General features: G+C 41.3%; 1 protein-coding gene across 5 annotated transcripts in view; it reads left to right on the top strand.

Moving 5' to 3' along the window:
* Positions 1–23032, top strand: part of tsc2 (TSC complex subunit 2) — a 32059-nt gene that overhangs the window by 5395 nt on the left and 3632 nt on the right. For 2 of the 5 annotated variants that reach the window (XM_028971638.1, XM_028971639.1), the window contains exons 12-37: positions 159–296; positions 505–608; positions 1708–1789; positions 3926–4081; positions 4351–4464; positions 5203–5325; positions 5472–5578; positions 5723–5876; positions 5983–6105; positions 6393–6527; positions 6645–6834; positions 6968–7061; positions 7324–7426; positions 7544–7638; positions 11077–11205; positions 14364–14525; positions 14847–15005; positions 15108–15220; positions 15504–15740; positions 16283–16483; positions 16973–17041; positions 18005–18132; positions 20004–20569; positions 22154–22232; positions 22339–22425; positions 22514–22700. In XM_028971638.1, the coding sequence (XP_028827471.1) occupies positions 159–296; positions 505–608; positions 1708–1789; positions 3926–4081; positions 4351–4464; positions 5203–5325; positions 5472–5578; positions 5723–5876; positions 5983–6105; positions 6393–6527; positions 6645–6834; positions 6968–7061; positions 7324–7426; positions 7544–7638; positions 11077–11205; positions 14364–14525; positions 14847–15005; positions 15108–15220; positions 15504–15740; positions 16283–16483; positions 16973–17041; positions 18005–18132; positions 20004–20569; positions 22154–22232; positions 22339–22425; positions 22514–22700 (3835 nt within the window). The remainder of the gene's footprint in view (positions 1–158; positions 297–504; positions 609–1707; positions 1790–3925; positions 4082–4350; positions 4465–5202; positions 5326–5471; positions 5579–5722; positions 5877–5982; positions 6106–6392; positions 6528–6644; positions 6835–6967; positions 7062–7323; positions 7427–7543; positions 7639–11076; positions 11206–14363; positions 14526–14846; positions 15006–15107; positions 15221–15503; positions 15741–16282; positions 16484–16972; positions 17042–18004; positions 18133–20003; positions 20570–22153; positions 22233–22338; positions 22426–22513; positions 22701–23032) is intronic. The other 3 variants (XM_028971643.1, XM_028971644.1, XM_028971642.1) reach the window with 3 other exon arrangements.

Genomic DNA, 23032 nt, shown 5'->3' with positions numbered 1-23032 from the left:
TATGAATTTGGGATTTATTACTGCTAGTTTTTATCATCTATATATTTAAAATGTTTATACTTTATATAGACACTGATTTGGCTTGAAACAACACAGATAAATAAAATAAATAAAATTGTACACTCCAATGGCTGTAATGGCTGAACTCCTGCTCACAGACCATTGGGAGTTCAGAGTTGAAGGCAATTGTGTACGAGCTGCTCAGCACAGTGGAAGAGCTTTATGAACAGAACGGATACCATGGATCTCAAGAGAAATTCTTCAGCCTGGTGGAGAAATGTGCGGACAGACGACCCGTGAGTCTCCTCTACTTATCTCAAATCAGTCACTCCCACTTCCTTCGATCCCTGCAGTTAATGCTCTTTTGACCTTTTTGTTTTGTTTTGTTTGTTTTCAATCATTGATTTCTGAAGTGTAAGAACAAATACACCACTAGTGATGAGCAGAATGCATAATTAAGCATGTGTGTTTTTAATTAAGAATTTTTTTTTTTATTTCTGGTAGGATGCATCAGTGCTCACACTCATCACTTACCGGGCTCAGTCCATTCAGCCAGCTAAAGATGGTTGGATCCAAAACCTGTACAGACTCATGGAGAAGTTCTTCAGGTAAAAACTGAAGCCTATTTGCAGCAGCTCTATTCTCTTCTTAGACAGCCAGACTGATTGCTTTTAACTTGAATGTCGCGTCATATGCATTTCTTCGTGTCTTTTCCATGATGAGGATATGTGCATGAAGTGCAAAACGGTTGATATGAAGAATTAAGTTTGAGTGAGTTTGTTTCATTGAGACCTGGTGACAAGGTCAAATGTGTTGGCGGCACAAGTTTGCCTATGAAAATCCATAAATTGCCTATTAGTTTCCACCTTGCTCTTTAAATTTGGTTATTGAGTTGCGAAATAAATTAATATAATAATATAAGTTAATATAATTTTATGTCTGTAGAAAATGTACCGCTGATTGTACAAGGACAACAAGTTTATTTAAACAAGTTTAACAGTCTCTTGTCCACATCTGCAGACCCTACTACAGGGCACGTACGGTCATTAAAAAGCTGGAAAAGTCATACAATTCATAAAGAGAATTTTCCAGGCCTTGAAAAGTTTTGGAATATGAAAAAAAAAATTCTGGAAAAGTCATTGAAATATGATTGACACATGAATGTATATTATGATTTTTCAAAGTTTACAACTAAACATGTAACCCACATCTCAACATGCAACATCTAACTATTTATATTCAACCCGTTCATTTACTTTCCTTCTTAGTCTAGCACTCGCAGCGCGTGCAAACCATGCTGGTACTGTCAGGTTGGCTGGCAGTCACGAAAACACGGGCCTAGTGGTAATGATTACTTAGAGTAATTGAAAAGTAATAATTCTTTTGTAAAAATGCGTAAGAACCCTGCTACTAGGCATAAATGAAATGAGAAATTATTTTTTGAAAAGTTTACTTTGACTTTGAAAATACACAATTAGTACTGTTCAATAACTGTTATAACATTATGGAATAAACTGCTGACTAGTATATGGCTTACATTAACCAAGTTATCAGATGCCTTGCTTAGCCCTTTTTTTAACTGGCAAGATTTCTCTGGTGCTGGTGAGACTGCAAGTCATGCGTGTGTGTAGCTGAAGTCTGGATTTAAATGATGTTATGCTCCTTTTGGACCATTTGGACTTTTAAGTCTCTATTTCTCTCTTTCAGGACTGAGACTCGCAGTATGATCAGAATTAAAGTACTTCATATTCTTTCCTTTGTGCTGAGCACCAATCGTCAACTTTATGAGGTGAGTAAGCACCTGGGTTAGTCAAGTTCAGCACTGGTTGGTCAGTTCCTGTGCACTCAAGAATAATAAACTGGACTAACAGGCTTCTAGCCTGGATGTAATCTTCCATCACACCATTTCCATGACACCATGATAAAGACATGCTTGTACATATCTAAATTACAAATCTCTTTCATTTTCATTTCTGATGACTTTTGAGAATTTGGGTTTTTAAACTTTAAAGTCCTTCAAAAGAACCTCTTGAAGTATGGAAACCATGCAAAGTTTTACATTATTTTTTCTTTCTTTGAAAATAAGTCAGAATGTCATTGGTCTTTTAAAGCAATAAAACGGTTATTAAAAAAGTTTTAATAAATTGTGAGCTATCACAAGCTATTATGTGATATGCCATGAATGTTTTGATGCAGTATTTTTTCAAGGTTAGAGAACTTGAGTGAAGTGCTACGAATGCCTCTAATGCCACAATTAAGAATCCTCCAGAGAGTGCAAAACTCACATTTCACACTCCCCACCTCTATAATCAGATCAGTGTATAAGCTTCTCAATACGAGAAACGTATTATGGAAATAACTATGACTTGGTAAACTGTGGTTGATTTCAATAAATTCATATTAATAATGTTGTAGTGGTTTTTAATTGTAAAGGCAACCTGGTATACACATGTGGACATCTGCCCATCTTGCCTCTTGGCCCAACCTAAGCAGCTCGTAATGTGCTACAGTGTTTTGTACCTGAAAACAGTCTTGGAATTTAGTGATACTTTACTTTCAAAATTCTCAAATAAATATCACACCATTCACAAATATATTTCTTGATTCAGCAACAAACGTAACAAGATTCCCTAATATAATTTCTGACGTCCAAATAAATACATTTACAAACCACTTATGTAAAACCCTTACATTTATTAGTGATTTTTTTTTAAAGTAATCTGTCTGCACTTGAGGCACAAATGTGTTTTTTTTTTTTTTTTTTTTTTTTTTTTTTCCTCCCCTCTTCAAAAGACAGCTAAACAAATGTCTCCAAAGTTTACAGTCAATCACATCAACTGATGTTTGAGAACTTGATTTAATGTTTGACAACATGGCGCTACTTTCACGCATTGTCATTCTTATCTAGTTAGGAATTGCAAAAACCCAGGTTTCATAAAATTAATCAGGACAAAAGTCATAAATATAATACAAATCCTCCAGTGTTTCGTTGTGGTAGAAACTGTAAATTCTGCTGAATTTAAATGAAAGTCCATCAGTCACACGTCAACACAGACAGCCTGGTGTCTTGACATGACCTGGATACAAGAACACGATGTGAAATTCTCCGAACAGGTTAACAGCAAAATCCTCACGACCCAATGAAAAGGGAAGATCAATGCAAGTCAGCAGAACGTTTTCTGTAACTTCACTGACCTTTTGCTCTTCAAGTAATAATAATTAGAAAAATGCATTTGTGAATGGTGTTACATTTCTTTCTAAGTTATGAATTATTATTGTGAAACATTTGTTGCTGAATCAAGAAATATATTTGTGAATGGTGTGATATGTATTCATGAATTTTGAAACTAAACTATCGCCATTTGATATGCTTTAGATGAGACTGAAAATGCCACCATTGTCCATTGTCCTCATTAGTTATCATTTCCCACAACGTTTTCTGCCCTGAGAGACAGCAGGTGCATGTCTGGCCAGATGAGGAGCTTCCTCGTCAGAGCTAGTCTTCTGCTGACATTACAGAATGCAACTGACATTTTGTCAGATCAAATTAGCACATGCGTCCCTGTCAGCTTTGTTTTGAAGAGGCGAAGAGCTATAGCCTCACAGCCAGCCAATTCCATCAGCTTTATATGCTGTGCATACAGCCTCAGGTGCCACTGACCTCTCAGTTTAGAAAGTGAAGAATCTGTTCACCGCAGACTATCCCTTGCAGCGAGAGAGTCTGTTCATACCGCAGCATCAGTGTCCTCATACAGTACGAATGAGGTAAATGACTAATCTCTGCCAGTGGTGCAAGCTGTAGCCCTGGCAAAAATGGCTACTAGGCGTTCTAGACTGAACAATTAAAGTGAAGGGCAGGGTAATGGAAAGAACATTCACCCACATTCGAGCCAAAGAGATAATATTTCCAACTTTTACTTTTTAGGAGGAGCTTATTGAGGTGGTGGTAATTCCTCATTTGAGCCAGATCGCTGAAGACCGAGACCCGCTGGTACGCAAACAGGCAACTCAGCTGCTGGTGGACCTTGCAGAAGGCTGCAGCACGCACCACTTCAACAGCCTCCTAGACATCATAGAGAAGGTAAGGAGTGTGTGAAATCATAGAGAAAGTTATGATAAAAATTTCTTACCATCCATCTATCTATATTTTGGCAAGGTTATTTCTATTGTGTCAGTATCACAATCAGTTACTATGTGCAACACTTGTCATGACACGAGCAATATTTACACATAATTTTTTTTTAATTCAATAGTAAAAAGTTTTTTTTAAATAAGTGGTCAGGTTTTAATGTCCATTGTGTCTAATCGTTAATATGCTGGTGTATAATCTGAGTTTGTTTAATTCTATAGGTGGGTAGTCGCTCTCTGACCTGCGGCTCAATGGACGGGGAGCGTGACCTGACTGCAGAGTCATCCATGGAGGATGTGAAGACTGCCATCTTGGGCCTCCTTGAAATCTTGCAGGTGGCTCTGCTGTTAAGACATGTTACTAATTAGTGCAATTTGCACCTTTTAATGTTGGCACTGCAACAATTTCAAGTGCATTCTGACATCTCTAGCCCTCCAGGACTGAAGTTGGAGAGCAAAGCGGACACTAGCAGTGAATATGGAGATGATATAGCAACTTGAATCCAATCATATTTTCTCTCCCAAGAAACAATCCCACTTTTGTTAAGTGAAACTCTTTTGGCTTAAGTTGTTATCCTACCTTCAGGTTCCTCTTATTACTGGAGTTATTATATTTGGCTAAATATATATAAAATTTATTTTTGGGAGATTATTTAAAAATGTATACAAGTTTCCCTAGCCTGTCTATGGTCCTGCTGGAATTTGGAATTTGTCCCTTCTGTCGTCATAAGGGGAAAGGTTACCTTCCGTTTCTCATCCTTTTTCCACCCAGAGAATTTCATGGCGAGACTCTGAGGAACCAGTGGGTTCATTTTATTTTTTTCTCTTGTCTGCGGCAAACATTGTTGTTGGTGAATGGTGTTAATGACGTCATTTCAGCGAATGCCCGCTCGACTTCTTTAGGCCTCTCTCCTCCTCATTAGCATTTAAGGCTACAGATACCGTAATGGTGCATCTTGGGGATATCTCATTGTGTGACTGGATAAAAGTGCCTGTAATTCTGCACCAATGCAGAATTTTGGAATGAGACTTCAGGGGACCTTGAATTTATTTATTTTTCTTGTCTGAATGCAGAGTAAAATGCACAGCCTGCCAGCCAGTCACGCCAGCCGGGTGTATGAATTGCTGATCAACCATGTGCAGCTCCATTACAAACACAAATACTGCTCTGCCATCGCCAGTGCCATCCGCCTGCAGGTGAGGGCAAGTGGGGCTGATCCGGTGAAGTGTCACGACACGTACCTCACACATTGCAAAAATGGGATTCTAATGTATACTTAAATATCGATGTAAAATTTAGATAAATAATTTTTTTTTAAAAATTTATTTTACTGTGCCTCTAGGTCTTTGACTTCTTGTTGCTGATGCGAGCCGACTCTCTTTATCGTCTTGGAGTCCCCAATAAAGACGGAGTGCTGCGCTTTAGCCCATATTGCTACTGTGATGTGGGGTCTGTATTACCCAAAATTAAGAAAAAATAAAAGAAATGAATCAATCAAACATCATCTGTGAAACTGTCCATTAAATGGAATTTTGCATTTATGCTATATATCTACGGCTCGTTTTTTGTCTCTCACTTTTGGATGTGTAACAGAGAGCCAGAGAAGAGACCAGCAGAAAAGAAGCCCTCTGGTTCAGTCTCTCCCCCTGCTGGAAGTCCAGCCCCTCCTGCCCAGCCCTCCTCAATTCGGACTGCCCACCTTCCCTACAGTCTGGCCTTCGGTGTCCTTCTGCAGTGCCTAAAGATGGTGCGCATAAGTTGACATTTGAAGAGAAATGCTACAATTTAAAGAAAAATAAATTACTGGTAGAAGTGGCATATTTTAATGTGACGCTCAATTTTTGTTCCTGCAGGAAACAGACTGGAAAGTTTTGAAATTGGTTTTGGATAAAATGCAGTGGATGCTGCAGTACAAGGTGTTGCTGTTAACATCGCACTGTAGCATCGACCAATTGTGCTCCACACTCTGCTCTATGGTAGTAGCACCTGTGCATACACACACACACACACACACACACACACACATATCCATAAGACCCAGATATCATGAATGTGTTGCATGCAGGCAGCTTATACACAACTCAGATGAGCAGGTTTGCTGTGATTTGCTGTGGCCTTATATTGAAATGTCCCTGTAGAGCATTTGGTCATGAAATGGAAAATGTTGACTCTGCTTAGTGACATGTGCCTCTATTATATAACAAGGTTGGATGGATGTAGTTGGGAAAATGTCACAGCTAAATCTTAAAAATATATTTTTTAGGTGACTGATCGTTTGATCTCTGAACGCTTGAAGAAAACTCCAGATGGTTTTTCCCGCACTGATGTGCAGCTTGGTGTAGTGCCGGTGCTGACTGCCCTCGCATCCTACCACAACTACCTGGAGCAATCCAGACAGGTACCGCCTCTCTGATAGTAAGACATTAAACCATTACAGATATTGGGTGCAAACAAAAGCACTAAATATGCTTTTACCCATCTTGTTTAATTTTTGTCTTGTCCTTTTCTCTGTCAGAGGGAGCTGGTGCAGTGTCTGGAGACAGGACTGATCTATCGGTGTGCTAAGCAGTCTGTGGTTGCCCTCACCATGTGCACTGTAGAGATGCCTGACATTATGATCAAGTTGTTGCCCGCCCTCATCGTGAAGCTCACACACATCTCTGCCACTGTTGCCATGGCATCACCAATGTTGGAGTTCCTGTCCAGTGAGTGAATGCTGTTTAATTAACAAACTCTTGTCCACTTGCAGATGAAGGAACTACCAAAATTGAGTCATGTCATCTGACTGAAATGCACCTGATTTGTTGTGTTTTGGTTTTTATGAATTCTTTCCCGCAGCTCTGGTGAGGCTGCCCCACCTGTACGCTAACTTTGTGGCAGAGCAGTATGTGAGCGTGTTTGCCATATCCTTGCCGTACACCAACCCTTCCAAGTAAGTGCAAAAACATGGGCCACTGAGCCACAGTTTTAATTTCTTTCTGTCTTGCATCCAAGACTGATCTCATGATTATGCAGTTGTGGGTCCAGGGACCTTGCAAATAAGGAAGCGGACACATAATCTGTAGGTTGCGGGTTAAAATCCTGAATTGCCAAGGTGCCACTGAGGTCCGTCAGGGTACCTTACACTAAGGGTGATTGGTTAAAATCACTTTTTCTTGATAAATTCTTCTCTCCTACTCTTCTCTTGTCTTCAGGTTTAATCAGTACATTGTTTCTCTGGCCCATCACGTCATTGCCATGTGGTTTATTCGATGTCGACTCACCTTTAGGAAGGACTTTGTGCAGTACATCACTAAAGTATGTAGCTGATTAATTTTTCTGTTGCCCAAAAAAAATAAATGTCTTAATTAGTCTTTTCTGGTTTCTTATTGATTAGAATTTTAAATCAGATTATTCCTGTTTTTTTTTCCTCAGGGGCTGCGTTCTAATGCCTTGCTGCCGTTTGACGATACACATGAACAGAGTAGTTTTCGTGCTCGCAGCACCAGCCTGAACGAAAGGCCCAAGAGGTACACACTCACACACATTCTCTCATCCTCCTACACACACTGCCACACTTTCCACAACACAAATGTTGCTTACGTTTGATTAATGAAGTGATAGGTGGTCAGACTGGGGATAGTACGCTGCTCTGTTTGGTCATCAGTACATTTTCTGCTGGTGTTTGTGTCTTGTTTTTCTGTTTTTTTATTTATTTTTTTATATAAAGTTCTCATTGAGGCAGGCATACTTTTTATTTTTCACTCTTCCTCTGCATCTCCCCTCCATCACACCCCCCTCTTTGTACTCCTGCCAGTCAGCACACAGCAGGAATAGTCTTGCTGTCTGATATGCTAGATGCAATCTATTAGTTTTATCTTGAAATAGCGCCGATGCTCTGAGTCATTGTCCACGTCTAGTCCCCCTCTGTGACAAAGTGATAAGCAAAGTGCGATAACACTAGCACGGTCAACCAGTCAAACTTTGCGTGCCCAAAATTTTGTCCACATTCCTTTCCACCTGCCCCTTTTTCTTTGCCCCCATGAAAGGAGTAATCTCTCTTTCCCTTCCCTGTGTCTTGTGCCCGGTCTGCCCTTTCTGTTCAGTGTGAGTTTTTAAAGCAAAAACAATTAACGTCACAAATGGCCATAATATCCAGTCTTTTCCTGTAGCATATGCCATATCGTAGCATTAGTGATAGTCATGCTATCATGATAACCACTCACACTGACCTCTGACCTCCTGTGTTTTTGTTGTCCTTCAGACATCCCTTGTAGGTTTCTGCTTCATCAACCATCACTGTCCAGATTTCATTATATGAGTTATTGTTACTTTTTCCACAACATTGTTTGCCATCCATTACCATTTTCTTTGCTTTTATACAGTATCTCACAAAAGCAAGTACACCCCTGAAGATGTGACACAAGATGTGATACAATGTGAAGTAGTCAGTGTCCAGCTTGTATAACAGTGTCAATTTACTGCCCCCTCATAATAACTAAACACACAGACATTATTGTGTAAACCATTGGAAACTAAAGTTTCCTAATTTGGGCATGGAGTTCAATAGAGCTTCACAGGTTGTGACTGGAACCCTCTTCCACTTCTCCATGACGACATGGCAGAGCTGGTGGATGTTAGAGATCTTGTTCTCCTCCACCTTCCGTTTGAGGATTACCCTCAGTAGGGGTCAAACCTTCAGTTTCTTTAGTAAGGCAGTGGTGGTCTTGGAGGGGTGTTGGGGGTCTTTATCATGTTGGAATACTGCACTGCGGCCCACTTTCCTGTTCTGCTTCAGAACATCACAGTACATGTTCAGCACCCAAACCCACCCACTGTGCTGGACTGTAGGCACCCGGTAGCTGGCACACATGCACGAATCCTTTGGAACCAAATAAATTTATCTTGGTCTCATCGGACCACAGCACATGGTTCCAGTACCCATGTTCTTAGACTGTCTTCAGCAGACTGTTGGTGGGCTTTCCTGTGCATCATCGTCTTTCTGGGACGACAGCTGTGCAGACCAGTTTAATGCAGTGTGTGGTATCTGGTCTGATGATTGGCAGGCTGACCTCTGCAGCAATGCTGGCAGCACTCTTACAAAAGACAACCTCTGGACATGACTGGCTCAATTTCAACCATGGTGAGACTAGTTCGGTCCTGGGGCAGCAGCGGCCTAGCGGTTAAGGAAGGGGCCCCGTAATCAGAAGGTTGCCTGTTCGAATCCCGATCCGCCAAGGTTCCAATGAGGTGCCACTGAGCAAAGCACCGTCCCCACACACTGCTCCCCGGGCGCCTGTCATGGCTGACCACTGCTCACCAAGGGTGATGGGTTAAATGCAGAGGACAAATTTCACTGTGTGCACCGTGTGCTGTGCTGCTGTGTATCACAATGACAATCACTTCACTTCACTTTTAAAACCGATGTATGGTTTTGGCCACTGTGCTGCAGCTCAGTTTCAGGCTGTTCAGGGCAATCTTCTTATAGCCTCTGCAATCTTTATATAGAGTAACTATTCTTATTTTCAGATCATCAGCGAGCTACCACGTTGACCAGTGTGAAAGTGAAGTGACATTTTGAAACACTGCAGCACATCACACTGTGACACCGTGAAATGTGTCCTCTGTATTCAACCATCACCTTAGTGAGCAGTGGCCAGCTATGAAAGCCGCCCGGGGAGCAGTGTGTGGGGATGATACTTTCCTCAGAGGCACCTTGACTGCTTGAGATTCGCAACCTTTCAGTTACGAAGCCACCTTCTTAACCGAACAGAGCTAGGCCAGCACTGTCCCCTGAGTGTGAGTGTGAAAACACACCTGCTCCCCATTCACACCTGACACCTTGAAACACTAACCAGTCACATGACACCAGGGCACAATTCAGACATTTTTACTTAGGGATGTTCTCACTTTTGTTACCAGTGGTTTAGACATTAATGTCTTTAACTTTTGTGTGTTTAGTTATTTTGAAGAGACTGTAAATCTGCATAAATTTACACCAGCTGTACACTGACTGCTTTATATTACATCAAAATGTCACATGTTCTGTATTGTCCCAAGGAAAGATATAATAAAATATATATTTTTTTTAAATGTCAGGGGTGTACTCACTTTTGTGTTATATTGTATATGTAGGGTTGGAACACTGCATATTCTAAAGCACATAAAAGGACGTAGACGCCTATGTAGGCAGTGCTCGTAGTATGGGCAGACATAGTCTAAGGACTATGAAGGACAAATGGTCAAAAAGGTGTCCCAGTCAAAAAGAAAACCCTGTAAAAAAAAAAAAAAATGGCATTGCCTCACAAAGTCACCGTGGCCCAATATTCCAGTTGCCTTTATTAATTCAAGCAATATCTCTCAGCTCTCTGGTAGAACCTGACGTGCTCTGTTCCAGCCCTGAATTTGACTGTTTTCGTCTTGCCTCAGGAGCTTGTCTACCGTTTCTCATTTAACTCAGATCCTGCTGCTAATGTTTTACCAAATTGGTTTTTCCTAAACGATGATAATCATTGCCATGTTTTGGCTTTCTGCTCCTGTTCAGTGTGACACTGTTTCTTATTTTGCTTATTTTATATATTTTAACAGCCTTTTACCCCCACTTTTTTAGTAATTGCTGAAGTTATATTTATTGTGCCTTATTGTGTGGTTGTTTCTTTTTCTCAATTTTTTTCTCCCTTCCTGTTTCCTGTAATGTATGTGCACTGCTGTTCAATTTACTTTTGTGTTCAACTATATTTCTTTGACCCTCCCCTCTTCTGACTGGGCCTTCTGTGGTGGCCCTGGTTTGTGGACTACATCTTGGACCCTCCTTCACCGATTGGCCACCTCATCCTTCACCTCCACTTTGCCGTGGCGCTGACGTCTGCGTGGCCCCGCCCCGTCTCGCACCCATTCCGTGTGTTGTGTGACCCCTGCGTTCGCCTCTGGGTTCTGTACGGGGGTGGTTTTCACCTGTCGCTGAGCAGTCTGCGGACTGCCAAAGTGGCCAAACCGAGCCCCAGTAGCAACTCACCTATTAAAGAGCTGAAAGATCTGTCTGCCATGGACGCCTTCCGCTCCCGAAGCATCAGTGTCTCCGAGCATGCGGTGCGCAGGTAGAGCATTATGGGTAACGACCAAAAGATTATAACATCTCCACCCGCACTTCTCCTTATCTCTGCTTCCACTTGGGGGGAGGGATACGCTGCAGGTGGTGGGTGTATGGCAGGGTGGTTGCGCTCAAATGGGATGTTTTGGGCAGGATTTTCTTTTTTATGTATTAATTGTTCTAAATTAATACATAAATTTGGTTTGACTCACCATTCTTTCATTTTACATCCTTATTGCATGCTATTATGCTGAATTTGCTGATTTTTAAAAAATTTTTTTTTATAATGAGTGTGTGCAGTCCCCCTTCTTTCTTCCTTTTGTTTCCTCTGTGCAATGAGGCCTGTTTGGAGGTGTGGCTCTTGTGTGGCTCTTGTGTGGCTCTTGTGTGAGTTTGAACGAACTACCTAACAAATGAGTGACTATTGATGGGGGAAGGATACATAATGCCAATCACTTTATCAATACATAATGCTTTCAGTTACTGATGCTATCACATCAATTCACCAAAATTATGTAATGAGTACTTCAGAAATATAAATATACCTCCTTCATCCCCCAACTGTGCCTTTCCTCATCCTATAGTGCCACACAGGTAACTTCGTTTTGCAGAACATCATGCTGCCATTTTTACCCACAGCCATCCTGTCACAGATACCACATAGAATTATTCTATTTTCATGCCCATTCAGACACAGAAATGATGCATGGTTTTGAGGGATTCCCTTAGACTTCCATCACCATGACAGAATCATGAGTTCAAAATTATTTTTAATGTCAGTGTGTGTTATTTTTCAAAGGGACATGCAAGGTGTATTTTTGTAAAGGGCTGTTAATACTACCAGACGCCTGGTTATCATTGTCATCCCCCCAGGCTATTGTTAAAATGTAAACAATTAAGTCTCTTTTGACATTATACAAAATTTGCAACGCGTTCCATCTAATACAGCTATAAAATATTTGTGGTTGCTGTCCCAGAATCTGTTTCATTTATTTTATTCTCACATTCGAATTTGTGTTTTTTGAGTACAACTTGTAAAAGTGTACTCATTCTGCACTTTAGCTTGTTTGCTTTAGGGGCAGGATTATCAAAAAACTAATTACAAGACCTCCACCTACGCTAGACCAGTGCTTGGTGATGGTCTTCCATGGCAGCTGAGAGGATGTAACATTACTAACAGTGAACAGTACTTTTCACTGCAAATTAATACTTACTGTTTGGTGAGATGCATAAGGAACTTGGACGTCATTATATTATTACATTTACATGTGTTTATCAGACTCCTTTATTCAGAGTACCTTGCAGTCAGTGTTATATGTTTTTTTGGATACGTATATGTTTTTCTTGACACCTGCCATTAAGTAAATTAGTTAGTACATTGGTTGCATGTTTCACTGATTAGGTTGGGCCATAAGCCTGACATGTCGTCGTCATCATCATCATAATCATTAGTAAAATGTTTCGTAAATATCCAGATGCTTGCTGGATCTGTTCAAAGTGTCTACAGCCAGAAAAGACTCTGTGTTATCACACACACACACACACACACACACACACACACACACACACATATATATATATATTTGGTAGTACTGTTATGCTAAGGCCTTTGAAAGATGCTTTATTATGCCACTCACTGTTCCTGCCTTCCAATTTTGAATTTGTATTAAGATATAAGAGTTGAATCTGATTCAGAGGAGCTGTAATAGAACTTGAGCAGTTGTCGTCTTTGCTGTCAGCAGCCTGCTTTATTTTCATTTGGCAGAGCACTATCATGCAGATAGGAAGCATGGTGTAGGAAGATGGACTGCTCTTGCCACGTCAGGGCCACAGGGAAATACAAAAAAATGATTGCAGAATGTGGTGCTTTGCACATTGCCAGTTCACGTATTCAAATGTGAAAAAAGATTCAGATCTTTGCAAAAATGTGCAAAAACAAGGTAATGACAGTTTAATGGGTGGTTTACTTTGTACAGTAAAGACTGCAGATAATTCTCCAAGGCTTTGTGATAAACTTGTGTTTTGTATATGTGTGAAAACGTTTAAAATGTCCCTTGTGAGCTAGCTGAAGTGGTTACCATGGATACAGAGGTGTTTTGTAAGCCACATAATGTCAAAAGATGGACTGCTGTCTTTGTTACGGTCCCATGTGTCATGGTTAAGAGTCATGTGCCTTATGAGCAGAAACACTGGTGGCGTAGCAGGTAAGGAAGCAGACCTGTAATCGGAAGGTTGCAGGTTCAAATTCCGAACTGCTAAGGTGCCGATGAGAACCCCTTGCACTGTTTCACAAGGACAATCACTGCTCTAAGAACCTCTGCCAGCATCTGTAGGCTGTAGTGGTAGCAGAGTGGCATTTCATGTTCTCAGCTCAAGTTTTTTTCGCTAGTTACAACTTTTCTATTAGCATTGAGGTGAATTCTCTATGGAAGACTGCTTTAAATCTTTTTAAATCTGGACATCAGGTGGAAATTAGTCACAGGTTTTTACTCCTGGTGTCACTTGGGTAGTTTAATGATTACTCCTAATGATTGCTCACAAGGTCATACGCTCATTTGTCTTACATTATAGGTTTTGAAATGTCCTGGAAATTGGGATTTCAGAAAATCAATGAAAAGAAAGGTTTACACAATGTGTTCAGACGGTGTAGTTGGCTCACCAAACATCCACAGCAGATACTGTATAATTCGTGTATCATATGATTATGATATATAATTATTAATTAAGTAATTCATCGAATCATTTGCCTTGGCCTCCTTGGCTTTTTATCATATAAATGCAGTCAGCAGTTGTATTCTTGACCGTTCTCATGAGTGGTTTTTAATATCCCTGACTTAAAGGCTAAAGTGAAATTGACTAGTTTAAGTTGCGTTGTAATTTTGGGAGCAGCTTTGCCTTCTAATGAGCAGTGATGTAGATTAATAATATTCCAGCTTCTGAGACAGGACCCGTGCATCATCATGGAGTTTAAAAGTATGTGTGTGATGTGTCTGTGTGTGTGAGAGTACAGTATAGTGCATGTAATGTGGGCAAAATGTGTCCCCCACCAATCAAAACCGTCTGCATGCAGAATCTCAGCTCTGTGTCTTCATTTTGAGGATTGTGCATGGAGGTTCTCCTGGTGGTGGTTCTAGTAAAGGGATTCCTCTGTGGCTCTTCCTGCAGGATGCAGCAGTCCACCACCACCTGCAGCCTGGGTTCTGCCGATGAGAATGCTGTGGTTCAGGCCGACGACGCACTCAAGACTGTCCACTTAGAGCTCACAGAGACCTGCTTGGACATGATGGCCCGCTACGTCTTCTCCAATTTCTCAGCCCTCCCCAAAAGGTGTGTGTCTTTGACTGGTGTACAGTGAGTAGAAAAGGTGTATGCACCCCTGTTAGTTTTTTTTTGTTATGTAAAGTAACATTCCCCACCTTTATTGTCCCCGAATGTGAACTTTATATCTGGCTGATTTCAATTACTATTATGATATTTGTACTCTGATTGGTGTCTTTATAAATCCTTCCACTCTCCATCAGTTAAAAATTCTTACTTTCATAGATACACAACATTTCTCTCTTCACTCTGGGCTCTCTGTGCTTTTGGCTCTTTTTCATTTTTAATTTGATTTGATTTAATTAATTGGTTACATGTCTCCTCTGGTAGATCTCCCATAGCTGAGTTCCTGTTGGCTGGTGGGCAAACCATGACCTGGCTGGTGGGTAATAAACTAGTTACCATAACGACCAGTGGTGGCGCCAGCACTCAGGCTTTGCTGGGTCTTGACCCTACAGAACGCCCTGGAGGAGGAGGAGAGATGACAAGGTTGCTGACTAAATTCCAAATTTTGATTTTTATATAATTTTTCATTTATTATATGATTTATTTATTTTCCATGTATCACACTCTCCCTACTCCCCATTTCAGATCTGACCCTTCCCTTCACACCAGACAGACCAAAGAGGCTCCTGGCAAGCTGGAGTCCCAGTCTACCCAGCAGCAGAGTCGGACCGCTCGCATCCGTGTCCGCTCCATGTCAGGTCTGCAGTAGAATGAAACATGCTTATCATCCAATCAGGCATCTTGGCCAATTTTAATAACAAGATTGGCTCTATAGCAGGACTAAGTGCAGCCTTGTCAAAATGCAGCTTGGACAGATAAAGAATAGGTACCTCCACCTTACTTCAGTTTGAAATTTGAATGTTCATGCGTGTAAGACACATCCTGTGCTCATAGAAAAGATGGTCATCTGTTTGAGAAGGCATCAGTGATTGAGGTTTGAGTCAGTGACATGATGAAAAGTAACTGTTGTTTGACTTTCAGGGGGGCATGCATTACGAGGAGGACCAGGGCAGAGTTTGAGTCCTCTGGTGTCTCCTTCGGATGGGGAATTCTGTGGCCCCCTGCCCCCTCCAGGCCCGCCTTTAGATGGCCTGGCCTCTCTGCTGGCAAATGAGGATCAGAGTGCTTCTTTCAGGGCCAAAGATAAGCCAAGCCTAGCGGAATTCCTGCCCATGCTCACTCAGGGCTGGGCTGAGATCTTCATCCGTAGGCCATCAGGTGAATACATCCCCACAACACACAGAAGTAGTATTCTCCTCAACCGCCTCGCTTGAAGCTGGTGTTATCTGTTGCTCCTTTATATGCTGGATTTGTTTATACCCCATGAATATGAAGATGAAGGAATATGAAGGAATTACCAGCGAACAAGTTGACAGGGTTCCACAGGGACCAACAACCAACCATAAGTGCTTCCTTGGGGAAATCCACACTCAGGCTGGGACATCTGCTATGCTTACCAGGCACTAATGAGCACACTTCATTTATAGATAATTTGTCATTGTGCTCAGTGATGTGCATATTGTGAACTCATTTTAAAATCAATGCCTTCTACTCAACTAAGTTTCATCAATCGTTTGGACTGTGAAGGTGGTCTGCCTTTTTCATGTTGCCACATGGTACCTCATTTAGGATGTCTGAAAAGACACAGATTACATCTTTCACTATATTTTGCTAGGTTTTTTCTTGTGGAATATTTGGAAATAGGAATTTTTAATGTTTTGTGCTTGTGTCTGTCACTCTGGACTGTATTTTCTGAACAGGTAACACCAGCTGGCTAATGTGTCTGGAGAACCCACCCAGCCCGTTTTCTTCTGAGCTGGGCAACATGCCTCTGCAGGAACTTTCTAGTGTTTTGATGGCTATGGATGGTATGAAGGAACCCCCCTCAGACCCGGTCAGCGCTCCTGCCCAGATCCCCCAGACCCACAGCAAGGCATCCCTCATCCAACGCTCAAACACAGGTGAGCAGGAGCCCTCCACCCCTCGCATCCGCACTGTTTTCAAACGGGTTGTGGTAAAAAAAAAACCTCTGTGAGTGAGTTATTGATATGAAGGTTGGAATATGTGATTCCGGTTTAGTTGACTGCTGTGACGTTCTTTGGCTTGCACTGCATAGGATCTCCAAAAGTGTTCTCCTTTTCTTCTAATCAACATGATATATGGTTAATCGAACAAAGATGAACGTAGTGAGACTTATCACATGGTAAAAAAAAGAATAAATTTCTTCTTTGTGAGTAGACAGCCATGTATTTTCATTGGCAGTGGCGGTCATTATCATCTTCTAGGAGTTGAATCGCAGATTCATACAAATCATACAAATGCATACATTTCGTTCTTTTACCTTTATCTCAGTTATGCATTGCTTTGTTGGTAATTCATTTAGTTTGCTTTTGTTTTTGTGATATTGCTTTTTATTTTGCGTGTCATGCTGCTTGGTCTTCCTTTTGCAGTGGGCGCTCTGTCCTCTCTTTGCGCTCCAGAGCTGCCGGTCAGGCTGCACAGGAGCATTTCCTGGGCAGGTACTCCACCCATGTGTATTCCATACACACTTCAGCCTTTTCTAGTGTGACTCCCTGCAAACGTTTGGGGAAAAATTATAATTTTGATAATAATAATTAAATAATAATTAATTTGTATAATAATTATTTATGTTTAACCTTCAGAACTTTCAATCAAAACACCGTACCGACCTGTCGATCATAATAGTCAGGACGTGTTCACGTCATGTTGTGGTTGTGACTTTTTTTTTTTTTTTTTTTTTTGTCTCTAATTATAAATCATAATTTTCATCTCTTCCATTTGACCTCCTCAATAACCCATATATTTCCATCTCCTTTCGTCTGCATGGCAGCAGAAGACCCGGTCCTTCACTAACACTGCTTCTTACCAGGATTATAGCCCTACGTTAAATTATTTTCTTTTCAGAAGCCAGACGCTTTATTTTTATTATTTAATGTAAAATTCCTGATGTCCAGCTTCCAAAGCTACCTGTCTGCTGCATGAGAAGTGAAGTCAGGCCTGTGGCGCTGCTGCTTTTAGCTGCTGTGTCTCTGTTATGTAGCTGCTTTTGGGAACAGAATTCAAAAACAAATCTTAGGAGGCAAGTGGCGATGCTCCAGGCACCTGCTTGTGTGATTACTCATAAGCCTGAGAGTGTGTGTGTGTGTGTTCCCTTCAGAGCTGTGCTTGGATCTTCCCGATCTGTCTGTATGTAGTATGAAAAGTGAAAAGTGGCATTAAAGTGATGAATTCCATTGCCAAACTAAACACTGATGCTTCTTTGTGTGTGGTGACAGTTGTGGTCCAACTACTATTTCCTGCTGAGTCTAATTGTATTTCTCACTCGCTTTCTTTCCCATATTTTTATTTTTAAAAACTCTATTTCTCTCACTTTCACCTTCTCTCTTTCCACTCTTCTTTCTGTCCATCTCCTCCACCCCCCAACCCCCCAAATGCTCGCCACCCTCTGTCTGCACCTCTAGACTCTGTGTTGGAAGAGTACAGTGCTGGAAGAGCAAGTGTCCCCCCTGAGATTGAAGGATTTGAAGCTACAACATCCGAGCCCATCTTCATGAGTGCTGACAAGACCATGCCTGTGCCTTTAAGCAGAGTGAGTGACAAGCTCAGAAGCTCATGAAAACCATGTTAAAGGTTCCATACTAAGTATGAAGTGGTGTAAACCTTATGCGATATCAATTTGGCCAGCCGGAGAGATCTTTGATTGCACTGGCCAACCGCAGAAATATTCACATCACATGCACAAAACCACGGCTACTTGTGGCACAATGCATTATTTTGTGAAAATGCATGAAAGCACACTGAGGAGCAGCTTGTTAACCAAAAAAAGTGGTGCAAAGTTGATAATCTGACCTGAGTAAAGTTAGCTGTGGGTCTTGTATTCCATAGACATTCACAGATCTTTGCTGGGGTTAGGTTTTCATTTTTATTTTTTTTATTTTGAAACGTTGCATACCGTAAAAATCACTGTGAGGTTGTTGTTTAATGAGTAAGAGAAAATCCAGTGAAGTTCTATGAATGTCTGTGAACAGGACCAACTGCTAATTTTACTGAGGTCAAGACCTTTATGGGAGAGATGTTCAAATGTTATCATTTTTTTTCTAGAATTGCAGATTTGCACAATAAATATTCTACGCTTATGGCTACTTTGAAATGTGTAAAAAGTTTATTATTCATCTGGCTGCAGTGCCTTTGCTATGGACTCGTTATGTTTCAAAAACAGTTACATTTAAATGTACTTCTAACCGCAATATATACAGGGTGGGCCATTTATATGGATACACCTTAATAAAATGGTTGGTGATATTAACGTCCTGTTTGTGGCACATTAGTATATGTGAGGGGGCAAACATTTCAAGATGGGTGGTGACCATAGTGGCCATTTTGAAGTCGGCCGTCTTGGATCCAACTTGTATTTTTTTCAATAAGAAGAGGGTCATGTGACATCAAATTTATTGGTAATTTCTCAAGAAAAACAATGGTGTAACGTAACTTTATTCTTTCATGAGTTATTTACAAGTTTCTGACTACTTATAAAATGTGTTCAATGTCACCAACCATTCCCATTTTATTAAGGTGTATCCATATAAATGGCCACCCTGTACAATCTATGGTTCAATTTATATTGCAATATCAATTTTATGCCAAATCACTCAGCCCTAGTCTCATGACAGGAAAATGTGACTCTGTGAGATTATTAAACATTTTATTTAACAGTTTCCCTAGCCTGTCTATGATCCTGCAGTGGCAAGAAAGGGCAATAGGTGTAAAGAGTACTTTTCTCATTCTGCTTCACCGTTCAGAGAGCAACAGCTCAGACGGTCGGGTCTGGAATTTGTCCACTTGGGAAGGTTACCTCCTGTTTCTCATGCTTTTTCCGCCCAGATAATTTCCCCACCCCTCCCCTAAGACATTATCTCCATTGACTGTCATGGCTTCCATTGACTGTCACTGTCACATACACAGTCATACACGGTATGATGTGCAGTGAAATGCTTTCTGCAACTGCTACAGACCACAGTATTGCAAATGTTGCAAGTAAACAATGAACCAATATGCAAATATTGCAAACATAACCAAGTATTACACTTTTACGTCTTTAACATAAAATATGTGTAACTGGTAGGGTGAAGGTGTGCAAATGAGTTACAGTTTTTACAATGTTTAAAGAAAGAGAGAAAGAGCCATAAAAGAAAGAGCAGTAAGGACCTAAAAAGCACAGAGTCATTTTGTGCAAAGTGGTTTTGTGCAAAATCGCATTGTGGGACTGGATCAAAGTGGATGCACCAAGGCTGAATTTCGGAAAGACTTCATATACAGTATTAGGGCACCAATAAGATCTATATAAAAGCAAAAAAAAAATCATATCAGGGCACCTTTAAAACCGGTTATGATTATGAGTGGCCATCATTCTTTTTCAATTAATTTGAGAGAATGTTTTCACTTTTGCTTTGATGTGTGCAGTCATCCTCCAGTTCCAGTCAGGATGATGACAAGTCCACTCTGGAGGAGGTGAGTGAGGGGGCCATTCCCATCGACCAGCCTTCCCTCACCCTCTCCCCGACCGGTGTTCTGGAATCCGACCTCCCCTTCCCCCACTCCCAGACCCTCAACAAGTCCAGCTCCTCGCCAGAACTCCAGACACTTCCTGAGGCATTTGCTAAAGCTACAGCAGGGCCTGGGAGTGCAGCAGGAAACACACCCCGGTCGCGAACTCCAGTGGACGGTAGACCTCAAGCTGAGAGGGAAGGAGGTGCGGTGGCGAATGTGCAGGGCGATTTGTCCAGACCTGGAGGTCCGTGCAGCAGTGCCAGTATTTCTTCCTCATCCTCCTCCACCTCACGGATGAGGTGGGAGTTCCCTGCCGGCCTGCAGTCCGGACCCCTTTCACCTAGTGGCCACCGGCCTCGTGGGCACACCATCTCAGTATCAGCCCCTTCCTCTCGCCGTGAAAGGAAGACGGACAGAGACTCGTACCAAAGCAGACCAGGTCCCTCCAACTCTGAGAAGAACAATGGCCTCAGTCCAAGGTGAGTACCTGTCTGGATATAGGGGGCAGCATTAGAGCTGTAAATCTTGACCCGGTTGGGTAAAGCTTGCATGGTAAATGGTAAATTTGTACATTTGTTTTGCTGATTGGTAAAAGGGTTTTGCATGTTTTATTAAATGTACATTTTTTGATTTGCAATTCTCGGCCACCATGGTCAGGTGATGCGTTTTAATTATCGTGAGAGAGAGATGCGAAAATGGATGCTGAGGAAGTGAAACAGAGGCTCGGCACTGGTGATTTTATATTTTAAATCTGCTCATTTCACCATACATTTTCTTTCCCTCTTAGTCTACCTTAGTCTAGCATGCATAGAAAGCTGCTCTTTTAAAAAGTTGTACTTGTCAGGTCAGATTGTGTCACTGTCTAGGCAGCATGACGTGTGTCCATTTTTTACTTTTTCGATCATATCACAAAACTGCTGTTCATATTGTTTTTGATGTATTTTAATAGCCCACACATTTACCTCTTAATTCATTACATTTTAGTTAAATCTTCTTTTTTGCCTAATGGGACATTAATTACATATTAATTGAACTCCTGGCTTTGTTAAACAGACTTTATGTGAAATTAGCAGCATGGCAGTGTAGGCTCTCAGCATGGCAGTGTAGGCTGTCACGCAGACTCATTGGATGGGGACTTGTCACTGCTGTCATTTAAATGTTTCTAACTTACGTGACTCAGTGGAAATGCTTTATTTCCACTGAGGATTATTACACCTATCTGTCTGTGTGTTGGTACTGCTGACGCTAACAAAAGAACAGCAGTGTCATGCCTATCTGATTTGTGCTGTAATGTCACCGGTAGTCGACTTAATGGAGGAGTTGCAGCATGAGGGAGATGGAAAAAGTCTTTTGGACAGTCTTGACTGCTCCATTGTTCTGTCTCAAACAATCAGAGGTGGCATTAAATTGGATGCTGGCCCAGGGACTTCCATGGGTTCCATGGGTTTGGTTTAATAGGAGCTACAGACAGGCCGATGAATGATCAGGGTGGTGCCTATCATCAATCAAACTGAAAGCTGCATTATTGCTTGGTGTTTCCATGTATTTAAGGTTTACCTTCAACTTGAACTCAGAGACTCATCCCTCATTCCTTCCTGCTCTAATCAGTTTTCAGAAGGGATTGTGAAATAGGAGTATTTATTTTGCATTAACTGAAAAATTGGTGGTGGTGTTTACCACTTGATACACCATCCCACACTACTGATTTTCTTCATCTGACTGATGTTCTTAAGCCTGACATTGTAGTTTCTTAGCCTAGAGTTCACACCAATTTTTATTGATTGCCTCATCCTTCTGGTAGGAATAGTGTGTGTGTGTGTGTGTGTGTGAGATATATATATATATCTCTCTCTCTCTCTCTCTCTCTCTCTCTCTCTCTCTCTCTCTCTCTCATAATGAAGAATGACTGACTGCATAATTAAACCTTAATGTTGATCCGTTGTTACATTGGTGCTGGGAAATCCCATTTTCATCACTTACACTAATATTACCCAAAACTGCACCACAAACCTTTGTTAAAATGCTGTCTCCATATTGTAATAGATAAAATGTCTCCTCCACAGCTTTGTCTTCTTGCAGCTCTACCACTCTCCGTTCTTTGGAAACGAAGCCAATAAGCCCCTCCTACTGCCCAAATCTCAGGTCTGTTTCACTGCAAAATACGTCAATCAAATGGTGTAATTTGTACAGGGTCGTGAATAACATTATATGTTAACTTATATTTGTGTGATATTTCCTGCATCTCCAGTTGATTGACAGAGCTGTAAAGGTCCTGGACCAGATGCCTCCATATGACACTCACAAGATTGGTGTGGTATTTGTTGGTGTGGGTCAGGTGAGCTGTTCCTTATTATTGTGTATATCCAGAGCAGCATGCAGTGCTTTTGTTATTCTGAATAATAATAATAATAATTATTTCTCAGGTTAATAACGAGGTGGCCATCCTGTCCAACGAGTATGGTTCGAACCGATATGCACAGTTCCTCACTGGCCTCGGCAAACTTATCCACCTGAAGGACTGTGACCCAGACCAGATCTTCCTGGGTGGGCTGGATCAGTATGGGGATGACGGCGAGTTCACTTATTGCTGGCATGATGACATCATGCAGGGTGAGGGAATGTATTGCTGCTTGTGTGTGTTGGATATGTGCGAATCTTGTGTTTTTTTTTTTTTCTCCGTAAATGGGCATCTACATGTCATTGTCATGTTTCAAATATTTGCATGATTCACATGATCAAACCTCTTCATTAATAGTATTTTGCAGTATGACAATCTGACCCGCCCTTGACTGTATGTATGAGTCAAACTTTCTTCTGCTCCATATATGACTGGGTGAAAGAAGTAATGAGTGTCAGTGTCAATATTCAGTGTTAGTGTCTTCCTCTTCATGCGATTTGTTGTGTGACTGTCATTGATGTCTGATATACGGGTTTCTGTTACA

This window comes from Denticeps clupeoides, chromosome 3 (genome assembly GCF_900700375.1).
Source record: "Denticeps clupeoides chromosome 3, fDenClu1.1, whole genome shotgun sequence".
NCBI lineage: Eukaryota > Metazoa > Chordata > Actinopteri > Clupeiformes > Denticipitidae > Denticeps > Denticeps clupeoides.
This window is presented reverse-complemented; position numbering and strand designations above follow the sequence as displayed.